This window comes from Lactuca virosa, chromosome 7 (assembly GCF_052849685.1).
Source record: "Lactuca virosa cultivar CGN04683 chromosome 7, Lactuca_virosa_CGN04683_v6, whole genome shotgun sequence".
Classification (NCBI taxonomy): domain Eukaryota; kingdom Viridiplantae; phylum Streptophyta; class Magnoliopsida; order Asterales; family Asteraceae; genus Lactuca; species Lactuca virosa.
Genome location: NC_136432.1, coordinates 7897354 through 7918342, shown reverse-complemented (window position 1 = coordinate 7918342; position 20989 = coordinate 7897354). Strand labels below are relative to the sequence as shown.

General features: G+C 33.6%; 1 protein-coding gene and 1 pseudogene across 2 annotated transcripts; both read right to left on the bottom strand.

Moving 5' to 3' along the window:
- Positions 1-230: 230 nt before the first annotated feature.
- LOC145126369 (uncharacterized) lies at positions 231-1106 on the bottom strand. Its single transcript, XM_079061748.1, has 2 exons — positions 522-1106; positions 231-446 (listed from the first exon to the last, which is right to left on the bottom strand). The coding sequence occupies exons 1-2, from the start codon at positions 1104-1106 to the stop codon at positions 231-233; spliced, it is 801 nt and encodes a 266-aa protein (XP_078917874.1).
- A 3386-nt stretch (positions 1107-4492) lies between these two features.
- Positions 4493-15525, bottom strand: LOC145123851 (uncharacterized; annotated as a pseudogene). The gene is made up of 20 exons (XR_013715364.1): positions 15202-15525; positions 14807-14952; positions 14029-14636; positions 13293-13943; positions 11911-12106; positions 11669-11817; positions 11405-11579; positions 11265-11318; positions 11035-11201; positions 10097-10209; positions 9957-10030; positions 9403-9460; positions 9055-9311; positions 8863-8989; positions 8506-8572; positions 8124-8240; positions 7849-7911; positions 6784-7119; positions 5200-6136; positions 4493-4737 (listed from the first exon to the last, which is right to left on the bottom strand). The product of XR_013715364.1 is annotated as an uncharacterized LOC145123851 (transcript).
- Between the last annotated feature and the right edge of the window lie 5464 nt (positions 15526-20989).

Here is a 20989-nt window from a genome sequence, read left to right as displayed (position 1 = left end):
CTAAACCGAAACTTCGAAAAATCATAACTTCGTCATACGAAGTCGGATTTTTACGTTCTTTTTATGAACGTTCTCGGTTTAACATATTCTACAAGTTTTATTTAGATTGTTAAGGCTAAAAAGCCTTTTATCAAAAATTCGCTTTTTACACTGAATAGTGTTTTGTCGGTTTTATCGCGGATTTTCGATTGGTCAGAACTTCTTCGTTATAACTCGGATTTCAGTGTTCTTTATGTTTTTGGAAACCTTATGCAATCACGTAGTTTTTGAAAAAACCATGTCCAAGAATCTGTACACTCATTTTTGCATATACCATATGCAACCGGTAATATTTGGTTTTGTCTGTCCTTAGTAACTGCAAGTAACATGGTACCTTTAAACTCGCCCTTTAGGTGGGCTCCATCTACTACAAGGGTCGGTTTACAAAAATTGACAAATGCGTGTACCTACAATACATTGTATATCTATTCAAATACACCAAAATAAAAATAATAATAATAATAAATTATAATAATACTAACCGAGCAACCAAGTGCGACATACAAAAACTCAAACTGATCATCACCATCTGTTTGAATATGTGTCACCGTACCCGGATTATGTTTGACCAAATTGTGGAAATAAGTCGGAAGTTTGGTAAAAGAATCCTCTTTCGTGCCCCTTAACAACAACAATGCATATTGCTTCGCACGCCAAGCCTGCTGGTATGAGATATTGATTTTCAATTGAGCATTCATATCATTAATAATATCTTGTCCCCGATATACTCTACTATAATCTTCAGCCAAAACATCAGCAAGATATTCACCCAAAACATATTTGTTTGCTTGTCGATGATTAGGTTGCAAAATTGTTGATGAACATGTGTGTACATCAACAAATTTATTCACTTGGAAAAGTCCGCCAGAATTTTTAATTCCTTTTGCTCTTAGTAACCAAGAACAATTTTTCGCAACACACACAATCTCATACCTTGATTTGGTGGATCTACTTGTCCTCGTCTGAAAACCTTCTCGAAGACATTTTTTCCTAATAGCCCGTTTTAGAATGTCTTTGTTCTTAAATATACTGAGACATTCAATCTTTTGAAGATTGATGTCTACCATCTATGTTGGGATATCTTCATTAATATCAACTGGACATGTTGGTACAGGGGGCATACCGTAAAAAAGGTTATCGGGAAACTTAGCTTTAACATCATCACCCAACTCATCTCCATCAGAATTGCTTTCTAAGTCGGTTATATCTAAAGCTACATTAGCAACATCAACATAATCCCCGTAAGCATGCAAATTTTCATCTTTCTGAATCATAACTTTTTTCTTTTTACTTTTATCTGCTACACGCCTATTCATAACTTTAACTTCTTATTCGGGAACATCAACACAACGACCACCCACGTCATTAAGATATGTACCAACATCATCATCATCAACATACTTGTAAGTCTCAGGATCCACATAGTGAATAGGTGAATACCTAACATTAACATTTTCGGCAACACTATGAAATTGAGGTATACTAGGAGTATTGAAAGTCCCTATTGGATTGTTGCTCTCTTTATCGTTGCATAAATTAGCAACCGGCTCATTTCCACTCTGGCCACCCTCCGTAACCGCATCACCTTCATCAGCCACCACAAACACTTTCACAGCCCTTCCTCCACTACATTTGATTACATTGATCAACATTCTAACATCCATGTCTTCAACCATAGCTATATAATGATTCAATTCAGGATGATGGAAACGAAGACTAATTTTATATTTGTCTAACAGGCCAGTTTTGCTTCTCACCAAAGATACAAATTCACTATAACTAATATACTCAGAAAATATCAAAGCGGATTCAGAAATACCTTCATGTGGACATACGTATTCAATATTTGTTTCAATAACTTGTCATCTCCCACCAGTTACAACGCAAACCATATATTCAATCATTTTTTTAGAGAGGTTTTAAATAAATTTTCCAAACAAATAACAACTAAACTGATAATATTTTGCAAAATTTTATATATGATAAGGTTGTTTCGTTGTCAAATCCATCAATTTCGTAATCAAACAAAATTTAAAAAAAAAAAAAAAACCTCAAAATCGCAGGTGAAAACGAGAGGAAATCGCAGATGGACATAGTCCATCTGCGATTTTAGACTGAAAAACAAGATATATATATATATATATATATATATATATATATATATATATATATATATATATATATATATATATATATATATATATATATATATAGCAAAAAAAAACCATCTGCAAATGTGGCTTGATGAAATCGCAGATGGGTTTAATCCATCTGCGATTTTAGTGGCTAAAATTGCAATTTTGATTTTTTTTTGTACTTTCCACAAAATAATTTTTGGCTAAATTTGCACTCTAAAAAAAATAAACTCTTAATAAGCTTAAACAAACACCCCCTAATTCATCTGTAAATTGGAAAAAAAATTACAAGCAACAATCGTGTTATCCATTGTCGCTCATCATCTAGACGCCTCTGCAACTAGTGAGGTAAATCGTTAGATTCAATATTTTTTTCATTTGATTTTTGTCAATTGTCGCTTTACTCCTTCCTCGCATGATTCCTGCATCAATTTTCGACTTGCACGCGGCCTGTTTGACAGGCTGTTGGAACTTTATATATATAAAGGAATTGCAAGTTGGCAATTTCCTTTGTATCCCACATTGGTGGGGGGAAGAAACTTTTGTGGGTTTATAAGTTTATTCCCTTGATAGACCTTCAAAGGCTTTAGTGGATCAAAAGAATGGGCCAAGCCCGCCAGTGCCTAGCCTAGCCTAGCCTAGCACTAGCCGACGCCGCGATTTAGGCGCACTTGGCACGACGCATCGGTCGCTGGGAGCTGAGGAGCTTTCATTTTTGGCGAGTTCGGGTCAAGTCGGTTTGACCGACCCAATCAAACGGTTGACCAGAGTTGACTTCGTGGATAAGGTGACAGAATATTCTACAAGGCTTAGAAAACGGCTTGCTTGGAAAGCAAGTCGTCATCCTAGGGTTTTCTGGGGCCGGCCTATGGGGGCCCGTTTCATGCCTTTTAGGGTTTCGATACCTATAAATATTGCTCCCTAGGAGCCATTTGACACACTCACGAAAATCAAAAGCTCTCTCCACTCTCTGTGTTTTTTTCTGGTTTCCGAGTATTCGCTTTGTGTTTGTCAATTTCCAGTGCTGTTGGAAGATCGATAGATCTGCATTAAATCATGGGGTTTTACTCTGTTGCTTACGGCCAGTAGAAGCGAAGTAAAAACCTTTAAGGACAGGAGTCCGATCCGTGCAGTTATTTGAAGTTCAAGATCACCCATCAACAGATCGGTTTTACTTTTTTGTCTTGCATTTAATTTCGTCCAACAACAGGACAGTCTTCTTTTTCCTTTCTTATAATCAGATCTAATCGTGAAGGATTGATATGGTTTTGGACGAAACTTGGTAAATATAATAATAATAATAATTGGATCTATTATTCGCAACTAATTGACATATAATTCTCAATATTATTTGTCGGTTTCCTTGCACGTCTATTGGTTTGATATTTTCAACACAGACTTCCAAAGAGACGACCTTTAGACGCTTGAGAGCCTACCATCTACAGGTTGGGAGATGCTTAATTTATGTCTTACTTTTTCTATTTTTAAAGTTTGTGGAGATGAGTGAGGGATATGAAGATAATCAAAATGTTGGTGAACATCATTCCTCTTTCTGATCAGAGCTCTTTTTCATTTGTCCGATTTCTGGGTGAAGTATTAACCTATACACCAGATGATTGAATATATTACTTAACTCTAGAAGTTGAAGTGAGCGTAGATTACTTACATCAACCCACTAGAAAAAGAACCGGTATGCTCATCACTCTCTCATTCATGTTTTAATTATGTTTCTGATACACGTCACAAATTTCCCACGTTCAAAATTTAGAATGGTAATTTTAGAAGTGTTTCCGTTTTATTTGGATTTCAATTATATATTATAGTATTGGATGCTTTAACTCATGTATCTGGTTACCTGTTTTTCTCCATGCTCTTCTTTCTGAAAGTTCATTTTCAATTAAGATACACCAAGTAAAGGTTTGATTATATATTTCTTTATGATAGTGTGGTTTATGGTTTCCAAATTCTCAGCAAATTTCTTAAAAAAAAGTATTATTATTCATGTAAGATTATTCTTTTCTCCTAAATAAATGTTACCTATATTATTTTACAGAAACGCATAACACAAATGATAATTCGTGCTGTTACCTTCCCATTTTTTGGTCATTTTTGTGATTAGCTCCATAAAATATTACCAGAGTTCAATTTATTTTCTTTATTTCATATATATCCCTTTTCATGCTTATGGGCAGTGAAAACTTGCTAAGGAGCTAGCACAGGTATAACACCAGTTACCTTTGGATAGTTAAAGGAGCAATATAATTATTTTATCTTTAAAAAAAAGCGTTTATAAAAAGCACACATATCAGCACCACATAGGCAACAAAAGAGTCTATTTTATTTCTTTTTTGTTGTAACCTGGTAGTATCATTTTCAATCCATGTCAACCAATCAACGTGCTAATTCTTTTGAACAAATGACTACTTACAGCATTCAAAATAGCCAATAAGAGCAAAGAATACAACCAAACAACAATCAAATCCTATACAGCATTCATTATCCGCTCTTTCAATTTCATCCTACCAGTGCAGGCTCTGGTTGCTCAGCTTCGTCTTCGTTTTCCCTGTAAGAGCAAATGTTTATATCAGATGCAAATAACTTTCATTAATTATCTTACAAAAGTTATTCAGATACAAATCCAAAGTTTAATCTTTCCTACAAAAATAGATTTTGTTTTTTGAAGCTTGCACCAACTTCTTCAGTTTTAAGTATTGAAGTCAGATATATGCCAACTAAACATGAGTAAGGAACATGTGCACATCAGTGTAGTAAAATCAGTTTAAGAAATCTATGACTCGCTTTTACATGTGACTCGGTCAAAAAATCGGGAGTCGCGGCTTGACCATATTTTTATATGTTTTTTCACTCAAGTCATCATCAATCTTGTAAGACCATCTAGTCTACTGAAATCTAATATATGTGAGAACTTAAGTCCAACATAACCATAATATTCAAATGGTTTTTTAAAGTTAGAGATAAACAAGTTTGGAAAATAGCAAGCCTTATAATAAATAGAGCAACTAACCTGCCCCACTCCAGCTGGAGAACACCTGAACCTTGCCCTTGCCCTTGCTTTTGTCCTTGCCCTTGCTTTTGCTTTTGCCCTTGTCCTCGCCCTCTCTCACTTATACTTCTCTTCAGCTTCATTCTGCAAAGAGAGACCATTTCTAACAACTGCAAAACTTCGGGATCTACAGTGACCCCAAGCCCTTCAGCATACGCAGTATACTCCTTCAATTTAGTATGATTGTATTCTTTTTTAGAAAAAAATCTATCTTCTGCTTAACCCATTTTTTAAGTAAATCTTTATCTGTAGAATTCAGAGACTCAATCTTATTGACTGCTATCGCTTGCTTCTCAAAAATTCTCACACTAGCAACCAATGCAGCATCATTGGAAGCTGCATTTGGGTCCTTCTCCTTTTGCAAAGCCATGCATGCTTTGCCTAAATCACCATCACTCATCATGACATATGCACCTGCAGGCTGCAATGAGCCCTTCAAAGCATTAACCTTCTGGATTGCAAGGTGTTTGTTTTTGTCAGACATATAGTCTTTCACTTTATCATTTAGCTCTGAAAGCTGTTTCTTAAATGCACACAGACAAGCAGCATCAGCCCAGGACAATTCGAAACCGGCCGTTTTCTCTACAAATCTTTTCCTATCGACTTTATGAAGGAAAGCCTTCCCTTCTTCTTTATTAAGCCAATCTAAGAATCCGGAAAACAGAACATCGTTGCACTGAGATGCATCGAGCCACAGCAGATCGTCAGTGGCCTTCCTCAATATCTCATTCAGGCTCTTGTCATCTAACTGTGTAAGATTTTTGGCAGTTGCAACAAATGTTGTCATCTTTAGACCAGCGGCTGCAACTCCCTCTTCTGTCCAAGTGCCTATATTAAAACCCTTATCTCTTAATTTTTTCAATGCAGCAAGAGCTTCTAGATTCAAACGCGTCATTATCTGCGTTAAACCAAAAGAAAAAGATCAGAATAAAACCAAGTTCTTAAGAGAAAGACTCTTAAGACTTTGTTTTTCACAAGGTCTGAGTTGAAAACGGAAAGAGACACATATCATGTAACAGTAACATGTTGGGGTTTCAGGTTTTGAAACCAAGTACTAAAATAAACCAGAAACTCATTAACAATTGCAAGAACTTGCAAGAACGAATGAAATAATAGAGTCCAATAATCATATTTACAAAAACCAACACCAAACAATAAGATGCATTTGGGTTTTCAGGTTTTGAAAAAAGGTATTAAGATAAACCAAAAAAAAAACAAAAAGGTATTAAGATAAACCAAAAAAAAAACTCGTTAGAACTTGCAAGAACTTATGAAAGAGAAGAGTACAGAACTTGCAAGAAAGTATGAAAGAGTAGATTACTGTGATCATATTACAAAAGCAAACATGCAGATTTAGAAATAAACAACAATCAACATACGATTATGATGCAACAGGGGTTTCAGATATACCACAAACTCGTTATCATTAGAACACGGTAAATTGGTTTTTAAAAAAATCAATTGCAAGAACGATAGAAATATTATAATACGGTAACAAACCACATGCAAGGGATTAAAACCCTAGGAAAACGAAGATCGACTTACAATGACGAAGTAGATCGACGATCGAAAAATAATCGCAACCTCAAAACTCGGGAGAAGACGATCGGTAGAAAAATGCGACGAAATGTGTCACAGAATGAGGATCTTCAAGAATTCGTGAAGACGATCAATCGTACAGAAGATGTTGGGGTTTTAACGAAACGAAATGCGACGAAATGTCACAACAGAATGAGCATCTTCAAAGAACTCGCGAAGAACGATCGATCGTACAGAAGATAGTATTTATAATCAAGCGTGTAGCTCTAGCTCCTTCAGTCCTTCCTTCGAGGAACCCAGATTTTTCGATAGACCCTCAACACTCTGTATACTCCCAATATTCTGCACTAAATATAAATTATACAATTAAATATAAATATAAATTATACTATTAAACAAAAACCTAGATGATTGAAATTACAAAACTAAGGTTGAAAATATAAGGATGCTTAATCTTTTACCACCTAGAATACGGGCGTAACCAAAATAAAGAACTAAAATAATTCGAATGATAGCTAAACTGTTCTAAATCTCTATAATTTTAGTTTTAAACTATAATAGTTTTTATTAAAAGTTGGATCATTAATCAAAAACATGTCTTGTAACCTGAAAAATATAAATTTTGAGACCTGTTTCCTTTTAATCCAATTCTAAATTTTTGAGATTTTTCTGAAAGAAAAAAATAGGTTATCGTAATACCTTTTTTACCCTTATCATGATTTATAGACACAAATTCACTCGGTGATATTTTTGTTTTGGGAAAAACCTTTGCAACAGGATAAAATGCAAGAAATAGCAACCTACTTTCATTTATTTGTTTAATATTAAGTGTACAACATCCTACTTTTATTTCTTTCTGTTACAGCAATATACTTCCATTTTTTTCTTATTAGGATATTACATTTTGCAAATTCTACCCAGTTATAGCATTGTACTTTTCAAAAAAAAATCCATAATAGAAAGAAATGAAAATAGGGTGCTATAATAAACAAATCAATGAAAGTATGTTGCTATTTCTTGCGTTTGACCCAAAGATTAAGCATAATTGAACTGAAATATTAGGAAGCATACCTCTGGTGTTGCACTATATGCTTTCCAGAGTCGCATATCATGGTGAAACAAATCAATGAGAACCTATACCAAAATCACATAGAACATGTATAAACAAACTATCTTCTCTAAAAACAATCCTAATTTACATGAATCTGATAACCATATTGGACAACTAGATAAGGATTGTAGAAAAAATGATTACCGAGATAAATGTAGAATTACTCAATTGTCCCTAACTTGAGTTCGATAACAACTGAAGGGCATTCTTTATATATATATATATATATATATACCTCATATCGCCTTAAAAGAGTCGCCAAAACTACAATCCACTCTTTAAATTTGACCGAGCACATATGAGACAAGAGAAATTCTGCATCCAACCGACTTTGCAAGGTTCCCATTTGAAGCTGAAAATAATAAACAAATTTTGTAAATGCAAAAAAAAATAAAAAAACAAATGATATAAGAGCGAGTCCATGTCCCACCTTTTTGGGTGGGAGATGTCATCCACTAAGTAACAAACGGGCCCTTAGGGTCAAAGTCATCAAATATGGAGTGGTGATAAGAAATTGATCTATTGTAATAAATGTAAAATTACCTAACTACCCCAAACTTAAATCAACTGATTATTTGATTATGAGTCTTAAGAAGTTTATGTAAGAAAAGGAATACCTTCTGGCTTATCAATTCGAGTCCAGAAGCAAAATTCTCCAAGCGAGCACTTCCATTGTAAATATTCCTGTAGGTAGAATTTATGGTTATATAACGAGCAAATTGCAGAAAATAGCAACATACTTTGCACTTTCGACCAATATAGGCAATTGACTTTACTTTTTTACCCATAATAGCAGTATACTTGCATTTATTTACCCATAATAGCATCGTACTTAAAACTCTTTACACAAGATAGCAGCATACTTAAATTTCTTTATTCGTAATAACAGTAAGTAACAAATAAAGTACAATGATCATATTGGTAGTAAAATGCAAGTACATTGCTAGTATCGATTATGAAAGAGCTGCTCTTACCACTAGATCAAACTGGGCTCCTTTCACAAACACAACAAGCTTGGAGAGTTCTTTCCCAGACATCAAGTAGCTAGCGTCTAGAATATTCTTTACAGAAGTAACATGTGCATTCTGCTCTTTGAATGAAAAAGGTAAACCGATTAATACCATTTAACAGCAACGTGAATCACATGCAAACTAGAGAACAATTACCTTCTTGCCTCTGCAGACTGTTTCCTATAACTAGAGGGAAAAAGAAAAAAATATCCTACAAATCTTGTAGATAATTTATCCGAATCTGTTGGCGTTGTAGGTTCATATTGCAACATTAAAGTATTGACCATATTACCCTTGACACATTTACGCACCAACTCCCCAGCAAGCTTGTATAAAGATTCATCCAGTGTTGCCTGTAACAACCGTAAAGCACAATATCGACTCACAGGTGCCCCTTCAAGCCTTGCAATAACCTTCATTCACCCACACAAGTCAGCAAAATAAATCAAACTTAAAGCATCATTAACCACAGAAGTCAAACATTAGTCAAACCTAATCATGTACAGGCATATAGCAAGCTCCAGTCTGATACCATCTCCTTTCGAAACATTCTTCAAACAAGCTGGATTACAGTATAAGCAACAAACAACATATTAATTAAGGCATATTGTGGAGAATAGCAATGTAGTTTACCCTATCTACCAATATAGGCAATGTACTTATATTTCTTTGTCGATAATAGCAATGTATTTTATTTTCGCCTATAACAGCAATCTACTTACATTTTATATATCTACCAATATAGGCAATGTACTTTATTTCCTATATCTACCAATATAGGAAATTGTAAGTACATTGCTATTATGTGTAAAGAAAATGTAAGTACGTGAGTACCTCGATATTGTGAGACAGAAATTAGTAAAAAAAATGTAAGCATGTTGTTATTATAAAAAAATAAATGTAAATATATTGCTAGTGTGGAAAAATAATAAGGTACATTGTCTAAATTGGTAAAAAGAATAAAGTACATTGCTATTTCCTGTAACTTGACCTATTAATTAAAAGGTCAATTCACAAGTAAAAAAAAAAAAAAAAAAAAAAAAAAAAAAAGAACTTACTCTGTTGATCTACCAGCAGCAGAAAACAAGTCTGCCCAATGTCAACCACCGACTGATTTCTGTTTGCATTTTGGCTGTCAACAAAGTTTCAATAAAATGTGAGATACTTTAAAACAGAAAAGAAACAATGTTAGAAATACCTGGAAATTTCAGCTTCAAAAACAGTAAAAAGAAGCCACTCTAAGCAATGTGAAAAATGAGGCTTCTCCTCTGATAATCGAAACAGTTGTAAAGCTTCTTCACTTTTATCTCTCTGAACAAGAACAAGACCAACAATTTATAAGCCGGTTTTATAGAACTTTACCATTATTTTTACAGTAGTATGATCCATTTTAGTAATACTATAGAGGCTTAAGATCCATGGAAAACCCATTTTTTCGTGAGTACTAATATGGACCATTGATTCAACAAGGGCATGGTTGTTATATGCTTTGATTGGACTTTTTTTTGTAACTAATCATTCCCATGCAACGTGTCAACTTGTGATTGGTGAGTTTTTTATTCCAACAAAACTTATTGGGTAAAAAAAATGACTTTATTTTCTATTAAAAAAACTAAATAAGCCGAAATTCCTATTTTTTTATTCTCTAAAGCTAGAGACCAATCATGACATATTTTTACAATTCCAATAATTCGAATCATGAATCACAACTAACATTATAATTCAAATAACGAGTTTTGGAAAACAAAAATGAAAATATGTCATGATTGGTCTTTGTTTGTGGAGAAAAGTACAAATTTTGATGTATTTAGTTTTTTCTAACAAAAATAAATTCCCGTGTATATGTCAAATAAGTTTTGCTGGAAAAAAAAATAGCCAACCATCATGTGACGTGTGGCATTGGTTAGTAAATTAGGGGATTATCTTTTGCCAAAAATACCCTCGATATTACCTTACATGAAAACCCATTTTTTGAGACAATTACAAGATTGACACTGCCATTTTCGATTTTTTTTTTGTCCATTGATTTGATCAAATCAATGGATCAGATTAGTCCTCGCAATTCTTAGGGAAAAAAATGGGTTCTCACTTGATCCTTCTTCCTATTATTATATATTAATTAGCAGCAAGGAGCACCTGAAGAAGGTGGTGAAGTAGGCAATGTAGTATAGTTTGAGTTTGAGGGGATGGCTCAAAACATGGAAACTCATGCATGCTGAAAATGTAATTCCAACTACAATTCCCACATTTGGAAGCAAATCAAGTGGATACACTTCACGATCAAATTCAAGCTCAGGATCAAGCTACAACAATTTTACAATATGATTATATTTTGTCAGAAAAAAAAATCATTAATCTGTGCTTACCTGTCAGAATTCTTCATGTTTATAGGGGTCCGCACCTGAAGATGGATACCAACCCTGTAACCAGAAATCATGTCATATATACAATAAGGACAAAGTGGTAAATTTATAGAATTTTGTAAGATTCGAAAACTATCTATCACCTGCATTCCACGATGGCCATAATCTAACCATGAAACTTCTTCAATCAAATTTGTTTTATCTACTGATCTTCCACATGTAACCCAAAACAGTTCTATAGACTCTGTAAGCTCCATTTCACGACCATCAATTAGATCAAGTAATGACAGCTCCCCATTCGCCCTTAGTATCAAACATCTGCAATGAAAAAAGAAAAACAATAATTAATAACTAATGCTTTAATATACACAGCATTACCATTTATATGGTTTACTTAGAAGCAAAACCTAATGGGTTCTTTTTCTGATGATGATGCATCTTTAATGGAGCCATCACTTTCTGGTTGATCGGGCATAAAACGCACTGCAGCAGGGTGGCACTTTGCAGTCATGATGGATAGCTCTCGTACTGTAGAAAGATGTTTGTCATTTTATCACTTAAAAATACAGGAAGAAACTTAAAAAGACTAAAGTAACCCTCAATCAATGGTGCGCCAAATAAAATCAGTTCACAAACATAATCCATTTACCTGTAAAATAGGGGTACTGGAAGGAGTCAAGTCTCCAGATAACTTCACATGAAATATATGGACATCAAACAGGTGGTAAGTCACAAGTAAATAGGCATTATAGACATCCATCACCAAGGGTTTTGCAAGCAATGGTTTTTGATACAGAAGTGAGCTCTGATCAAGATGGTATCTTGGGTAGAATAGCAACTCATACCTGCAAAAAAGTTGATAAATAATTGTTATTTACGGATTTACCAATTAAACATGAGCCACAATAAGGAGTTTTTTCTTTTTTTCTCTCTCTCATTAGGTCTGGTATGGATAAAGTGGCTTGATGGATAATGATGTATATCTGGATATAATGTTGTATACATAAAGATTGTTTTTTTTTTCCGGACTGAATAAACTACCTGAATCTGAGTAAGAGACCACTTTACCCTTCTATTTAGAGATGATAAATTATTAAACAAATCAAACAATTTAACAGTTTATACCAACTATCAAACAAATCTTTTCCTAATCAAATAAAAAATGTAAACCCAAAACTAAACAAGAAAGTAATATAAACCTAAAAATTCTAAACCAATTTCACAAATCCTAACCTAATCAAATCGAAAATGTAAACCTAAACCTAAACAAAACCATAAAAAAGATCTAAACCAGTTTCACAATGTTATGAACTGGACTTATAAGAACAGATTCAATAACTTAAGAAAGCAACCAACAGCTTCAAATATCGATTGATAACCTCAATTATACCCAAAAGATTACAAAAACAAATGATAGGTTAGCTGATTCAAGATAGCTACTCTCCCATGGAATAAATTCCTGATTTCACAAAGAGATTCATACCTCACTCCCCATTCTCACTACCCTTTTATACTATCTGACCTAACAAACTAAATAATATAAAATACCTAAATTGCCCCTGAACTATTAAGATTCTCTTTATTTATTGAATTTCCCATATTGCCTAGCATATGTGACATAAGTTAGTGCATAACACACAAGTCCAAACCTACAAAAAAGGTAAACCCTTAAAATTTAAATAAAAGGAAAAAACAATATGGATCTAAATGAAGGTCTTCAATTTATGAAATACCGATTAAAGTGGTCACTGAGCTTTCTCGTGTTTTTTATATGTACCATACTTGTTATGCAAATCTCGTTCAATCTTAAGTCTGAATCCATAAGGAGGCGGAGGGAGAAAAGGGCAAAAAGTAACAAATAGTGTATGTATGCATTACGCCAGATGTTTTTGCTTAAACCATTAAGCCATTCTGTCCAGATTGAGTTAAAATGAAACAACCATGTACAGTTGTCCAGATTAACTCCTTACCTTAACCCATTAGTCAAAAAGAAACAGCCCCTAAGAATCTAACTGTGCATAAATTGCTCACATGTCGGATGTATCGATGTTGTTGCAAATAACAGCAATCTTCCCCATCCATAACAAGCCTGTAAATTGAATCTTTTGTTCTTGAGTCACATCCCCAAAAAAACTCCATCTATTTAATCGAATGTCATATAAAATCAACCCATGAAGACCAGAAACTGCCAAATATATCCCACCCTCACTGGCTGCCACATGAAGAACAGGCCAATTTTGGGAAATATAAGAAACCGGAAGATTAAGATGCATTAACTTGAGTTCATCTGTATCTTGGACAACAAGTCACCGATCTTCACCATAGATAACTTATCTAACATGGGTTTTACCCGAAACCCCTCTGTTAAGGCAACATTTCCCAAAAGAAAATGCAAGTATTCTCTCTGAAGAACCTTCTTCAACAGCATAAAGTCTACAACCGTATTCATCCCACTGCATAACTGAGGTCCTACTCATTAAAGGTTCATAATTTCCATCTGGGTTTTGCTTTACCCCTGGAGATGACACAGAATTTAAACCAATTTGACGGATTGTAGACATCAAACAGCAACCAGAAATTGACCAAACTGTAAGTCCTCTTAATTTCCATCTAACTGCAAAAGCAGAACTATCTGGTGTCCATGAAATAGAACTAACCGCACCAGTATCATCCATTAAATATCTACAGAAACAAACATGGGTAAACAGTCATTCATTACAAACTTCAAAGATGAATTCCAGGATATAATTACAATTTACTAACTTACCCCCAGTCATGTAAAGAAACAGAACGAATAAGTGAAATGGGTTCGCTAATTTCATACAACTCTATGACACCTCTTCTGGTGCCAACAGCAAGGATTTGCTGATCTGGCGAAATGGATGCACATACTGCATCACCAGAACCTAACCGATACTCAGGTTTGACCGAGTCAGCTTGCTTTAGACCTCTTTTACTTATAGAACATAGCACCAAATGTCCATCAGAGAAGAGAACAAATAACAGCCTTAGTGGTAATGAAAACTCCAAATAAGTGATGGCTGATTTCCTAGAAAGAGAATGACTGGATGATACAACACCGTTAGACAATTTTGTATGACCATTTCCAGTGTTCAATTGGAAGTCAAGATCCAAGGCCCCATAGAACTCACCCTTCCAAGACATTATACAAACTTCCATTTGAAAGTCCAACCAACAAGTTTTTTCTGTCACAAATGATATTGCTCATCATCAAGTCCTTCCCTGAAAAGGGGACTTCCTCATTCATAAATAGAGAAATATTTGTAAGAGACAAACTGGATTGTTGGTTTCCTCCTATGTATATTTTTTCTCCATATACTGGACTTTATAAATGTGAATATAAAATGAAGATGTCTGCAAGCAAAGGAAACAATATAAAAGTTACATATTTTCTACACTTGATATCATTGATTGTAAGCAGAGATTTCACTTGATGAGCAACAAAACTATTCAAATATGATGTTCACAAAGTTATAGAAAAACACCAACAATGACAAAAAGCCATTTAGCCAATCCATACTTACAAGAACAGCAATTAATTTGGTGGTATCAGGGCTCCGGATAGCCTGCACATTCTCCCCCTCTCTTGCTATTGAATCCGGATCTCACTTGTACTTCCCTAATCTCACCCTATGCTGCACCAGATAAAGATCAAAACCAAAAATTAATGCTCATAATTATCAATTTCTTGAATCAGATTTATCATTTTCGCTTAAATTTCATCAGAGCTTTTGGTAAAAGCAATTGGCAAACTACTTAAATCTATGACCTAATAAAGCATTGCATCCACTCGTTTCATATATCAAGTGCATCAATCTCGCACTGTGTCTAGTAAAAAACGACTGAGCACAACTCAAATTGTGATCAAATTGTGAACTAATGATGTAATTTCAAAAATTATGCATGTAGAGAATTAGACCTGAGCTCCATAGCTCAAAATGAGAAAGGGCAAACAAGTAGCAATAAACGATCAACAACTTAAAGGTATATGATCTGCTGCGAAGTTGGACATATCCCTGATTCCAGAGGGATCATCTGAGGCCATCCGTACGCCATATACATCCTCGCTTCTGATTGTAAGTATGATTATATCAAAATTTGAGTTGGTTTACAGATGATTAAAGGGATTGACATGCTAAGGTTTTACGAGGAAATCAGATATCATATGGTAGAGACGGAGATGACGACCATGATTCAGGAGAAATAAAGTGTGTGTGGATCTGAGATTTTGAAAATGAGAAAATCGGAATGAAACGAACTTTGAACTTCTTTTGTGGTCAAATCGAAACTTTTATAGTACAAGGACTAAATTGTAACAATCTAAAACATTGTGGTGGCTTGACATTTATTTATGACTTGATTGTACCAGTGTACGAGGGCTAATTTATGCATTCTTGCACTAATGAAGCGGCTCAACTATTACCGATTTTGTGTCGCTTTATAAACCGGAATGAACCGGCCGGTTTTTAGAAAAAACCCTGTTGAACCGGTTAAACCAAATAAAAACACATAAAAAAAACAATTTACATAATAAACTTTTGTGATTTTTTTTCAAATATATTTAGTTTTTCTCTAAATAAAAACAAATGATAAATGTTATAAAGTTTTTTTATGTGTTTGTATTAATCTAAGACTATACTTTGTTTCGGTATTACATTTTATTTTCTTTTTGACGTATATGGATTGATGTAAAACACTAAAATTATGGTTATGTGTTATTTTAATGTATTTGGATTCATCTGCAACTTATTTTTATGTGTATTTTTAATGTTTGAACTTGTAAGCATCAAATTTATGTTTTATATATGTATGTATGTGGAGAAAAATAGGAAAAACCATGAAAAATATTGAAATCGGTTGACCCGGCGGTCGGACCGGTTGGACCAGTTGAACCGGAAACCATACCGGTTCAACTAAAAAACCGTTTTTTAAAATATTGGGTGTATTTCATATGTAACAAAATTGGTTTTTAAAAGTGTTGACTGGAAAATGTCTGTCTGGATAAGAAATCCTGACTGAATAAGAAATCATGTTGTTTGATTGTACATCTGACTGATGAAAAATAACCATTTTACCTTGCTGTTATATATAGCGATGCATGAAGTTGCTGAATAATTATAAAAACATACATATTGTCATACAAAATATAAATTACACACAAGTTATTTAAAAATCTAAATAAAAATTGTCATACAAAATGTAAATTAAACATAAATCATTTAATATCAAAATAAAAACATAATGAAATTTAAAATAACATAATAATTTAATGTAAAGTATGTGAAAGTAGTTGATTTGCAATCTGATCATGCAAAACACGCATATATTGAATGGCTTCTGGACCCCATTTTATGTGTTGTATATTTTCTCTATTAATTCCCCCACCTTGGACGACAGGGGTAACCATAGTGTTCTCCTCAAAATTTGTAAACAAGTCATCTTCTATATTGTATTTCCTTATAAAATTATGGACCGCGGCACAAGCAATGACTATGTCTCTTTGCACTGTAAAAAAGATAAGGAGCCATTTGTTTTAAGATTGGGAATCTCGCCTTCAATACACCATAAGCACGCTCAATAACATTTTTAAGTTGTGTGTGAGCATAATTGAACCTTTCTTCTCTAGTTAAAGGTCAGCCTCTTCGAAAATCGGCTAACCAATACTTAGTATTGCGGTATGGAGCCATAAACCCACGAGTGTTTATATATGCGGCATCACAAAGGTAATATTTATCGAGTGTGACACATATTATATAAACAAGATAGATAATAAAGGTTATATAAAGATTACAAACCTGGTGGAGGAAATGGAAATCCAGAAGTCGAATTGAATGCAACTTCTTTCAAAACTCTTGAATCATGTGCTATACCCTCCCATCCAGCCCAAACAAAGCTGAATATCATATCAAATCACAAATTCCCATTACATTTTGAAAACATTCTCCTTTTCCTCTTCCCCTATAATGAGTTTGTTGATCAACGGGTACAACCGCATGTACAAGAGTTTCATCTAATGCACCTATTGCTCCGGAAAAAATCTATTTTAACCGTCTATGTCGTCCCGAGTTATGCCTTGTTGGATTAGGAGTTGTTGGTACTATAATTTCTTTTGCAAAACACATCATTGCAGTTAGGAACTCATGAAAACATTGATGAATCGTTTGTGTGGAGTGATGAAATCTTCCCTTAACCGTGCGAAAACATTCATTATGTCCTATAACATGTAATAACATAACCATTTTCTCTTCAATGCTTATTGTCCTACTAGCTTGCAACCATTTTTTTTGGGTAAAATGGTTGCATAATAATGCAAATGCCTCTTATGTAAGATGCATCATATCGTAACATTGTGTAGGGTCTCCGTATATTAAATCTTGCGTATATGCATACCCGCTTAAATTGTTATCTCTAATTCTATGAATTCTGATTAGCCTGCGCCGGTTTGACCTCAACCAATAAAACACAAGTAAAAGGAAAGCTACAAATTCACCATCGGAAACTATATTTGGCTTGTTACAAACAATTAAGTAACATGTTAAAGTTAAAAAAATTCATGCACCAAAAAAACTAGTAAACATCATCCAAAGTAACAAAAGTCATATAACAAAAAGTCATATTCAGTATCCAATAACATGTCATCCAAAGTAACAAAATTCATATAACAAAAAACTAGTAAACATTATCCAAATTAACATCCAAAAAAGTCATCAAACATAGCATCCAAAACTCATGCAAATAACAAAAAATCATGCAACAAAAAAAACTAGTAAACATCGTCAAAGGTAACCATACTTCCTACCCGCACCCATCACCCACGACTCACAACTAGTATGCAAAAGTCGTAACCAAACTTTCTTAACATCGGCACTTTCACCAAATAGCAAAAGAGCGGTCTTGTGCCTTTCATCTTCTTCTGCCCATTCCATTTTGTTCAACTTCTCCATACACGCATCAACATCCTTATCCATTTCACTTTTTTCAATTCTTTCATTTTTTTCCACTAACAACCTTGAAAGCTTGACAATCTCCTACTCAACTTATAATGCCCTTGCATCTCTTTTTTTCCACCAACTCTTTTGTTTCCACCAACTTCCTTATTTTTTGAACGCCCGAAAGATTCTTCACTTGCACCTACGTGTTGTGTTGAGGTTTCCATTGGAACATCATCATCAAAATCATGGGCACTAAACTCTTCTACAGGACGAGGGAGTGTAGAAGATGTCCCCCAACTTTGAAAGCCGGTTGAGGTCAAGCCTTCAAATAGTTGGGTGCAAAGATCAGGGAACAGCAGGGATTTAGTTTTCAAATACAACAAGAACTTGTTCAACTGTTTACAATTTTTATAAATATTGGTATTTGTTATAAAAATTATCATACTAGTACCTCTTCCTTCCATTGTTTATCGGTCAGATTAAATTTATTTTTTATAGGATCATATATATTGCCGGTTTTGTTTTTCAGTTTCACCCAAGCAACATATTTTGATTTGTAGTAGTCAAAGTGGTTTCTTATTTGCTTCTGATCAACATCTTTACCGTGTTCGTTTATCAACTTTTCGCGTATTGTCTTCCATGAACTTGCCTTAAGCCCAGAACTCTCACGACCATTAGTGGTTAGTTCATGGATACATGCATCAAGGAACGTTTTGTCATCACTCTCGTTCCAAACCAACATCCTAAAACATTAATATTTAAAGTAATTTATCATAGCTTTTATAAAGATCAAGAACAATTTTCAACCAATGAAGTCAACAACATCATCCTAAATAATAATAGCACAATTAAAGTAAAAAAAATTATGATTTGATAACTTATACACAAACAATTTCAGATTTCATAAAACATCAATATTCAAGTAATTCAAATCATGACAAAGGCATAAACCAAGATCCTAAAACGTAAATATTTAAACTAGTTTATCATAACATATATCAAGATGAAGATAAACGCCGAAATTGCTTTCAATTCACAAAAAATAATAAGCTAACAATTAAGGTCAACAGTATCAACATATACCTAAACAATTTCATAACATTTGGATTTTGATTTCATAATATAACAAACATAATTTCTTATTTTATAGCTTATAAACAAAAAAGAACTTCAATTTTCATATGTTGTACACAAAGAACTTCAAATTTCAGTTCTTATACACAAAGAACTATAAAAAAGAACAAAAAAAAACAACTTCCAATTCACATTCAGTTTCAGAATTCATAATATTAGAACAAAGAACTTCAAATTTCAGTTCTTATACACAAAGAACTACAAAAAGGAAAAAAAAAAAAAAAACTTCCAGATCACATACAATTTCAGAATTCATCATATTAGAACAAAAAACTTCAAATTTCAGTTCTTATACACAAAGAACTACAAAAAATAACAAAAAAAAAAAAAAAAAAAAAAAAACTTCTAATTCACATACAATTTCAGAATTCATAATATTCTAACAAAAAAGTATTTTGATTTCATATCTAATACACAAAGAACTTCAAATTTCATAACATCAAAGCATAAATGGTATCTGATTTTAAAAATTATTAACAGAAAAGTAGAAGAATAGCTTACATGTTTGATGAATTTATGTCCGGAGAGATGGCGTCGAGACGGCGTCGACCGATGGAAGAGAACTTTGTTTGGCGGAGGTCCGACCGGCGAGATGGCGCAGGTCCGACCGACAACCTCTGTTTGGCATTCGATGTGGAGCTATCAATGAGGCAACCTTTGTTTGGGTATAGCGGCTGTGCTTTTAGGTCACTGGGAAGGGAACGGACGATGGAAGAAAGAATAAAGAGGGAGGGGTAGGATTGTCTAATTTCCAGTCAGCGATGGGTAGGCAACTGAGCGAGAAAAAAAACTTGGGCCAGCCAATCTTACCGAGAAAGCACAAATCAAACACTTAGGGTCTAACCGAGTCAGCCCAATTCGCTGACTCGACCCAGTCAGACATCTATCAAACACACCCTTAGTTATACAACAATACAAGTCCCAATGTCAATATGTATTTTACACGAGCCTTATTGGTAGGGGCCAAAAATAACAATTTTTTAAGAGAATTGTTGCACCACCGACAAAAACGGCGGACAACATTATTTCCTCATCGGCTAATTCTATGTCTAGTATAAGTATAGAAACAATTTTGGATGTGGAGCGTGGACCGATTGGTGTATTTCACATTTCTCTCACTTTTTTCGTAGTTATGTTCCTTTGTCAAATACTTATTATCTTTAGTTTTCTCATTGTATTTGTATTATTGTCTCGTTTTAGCTTTTTGCCTGCGAGTGCTTGTCTTTTTTAAATATATTTGACGTTTCCTAAAAAATATTGATAGAGGGCCAAAATTAAAACTTCAAAAAATAATTGTATAAATATCGAACTAACCACAAAATTAACAAACTTATTATTTTGATCATAGTGAGATTGTTTTGTGAAAAAATTAAATGTATTTATTGTAACCAATTATAATTATGAAATTAACTAACAATCTAACATATATTTTCATATAAAATAAAATAGCACTAAATAAATGGACATATTTAATAAACATAGTTATACTAAATTTTATCTAACTATTTGATATCTTCGTTATATAAAATAAAACAAAGTATGTATATTCAATTTTGATAAGTTAGTAGAATAAGCAAACAAATAGTATATAAACAAATAAAAGTTATAAAATAAAATAAAAAAATAAAATAAAAAAGTGAA

Coding starts and splice junctions, on each gene's coding strand:
- LOC145126369 (XM_079061748.1), bottom strand. CDS start 1,106: ATGGTAGACATCAATCTTCAAAAGATTGAATGTCTCAGTATATTTAAG. Junction 447..521: donor ATGTCGCACTTGGTTGCTCG/GTTAGTATTATT, acceptor AATGTATTGTAG/GTACACGCATTTGTCAATTT.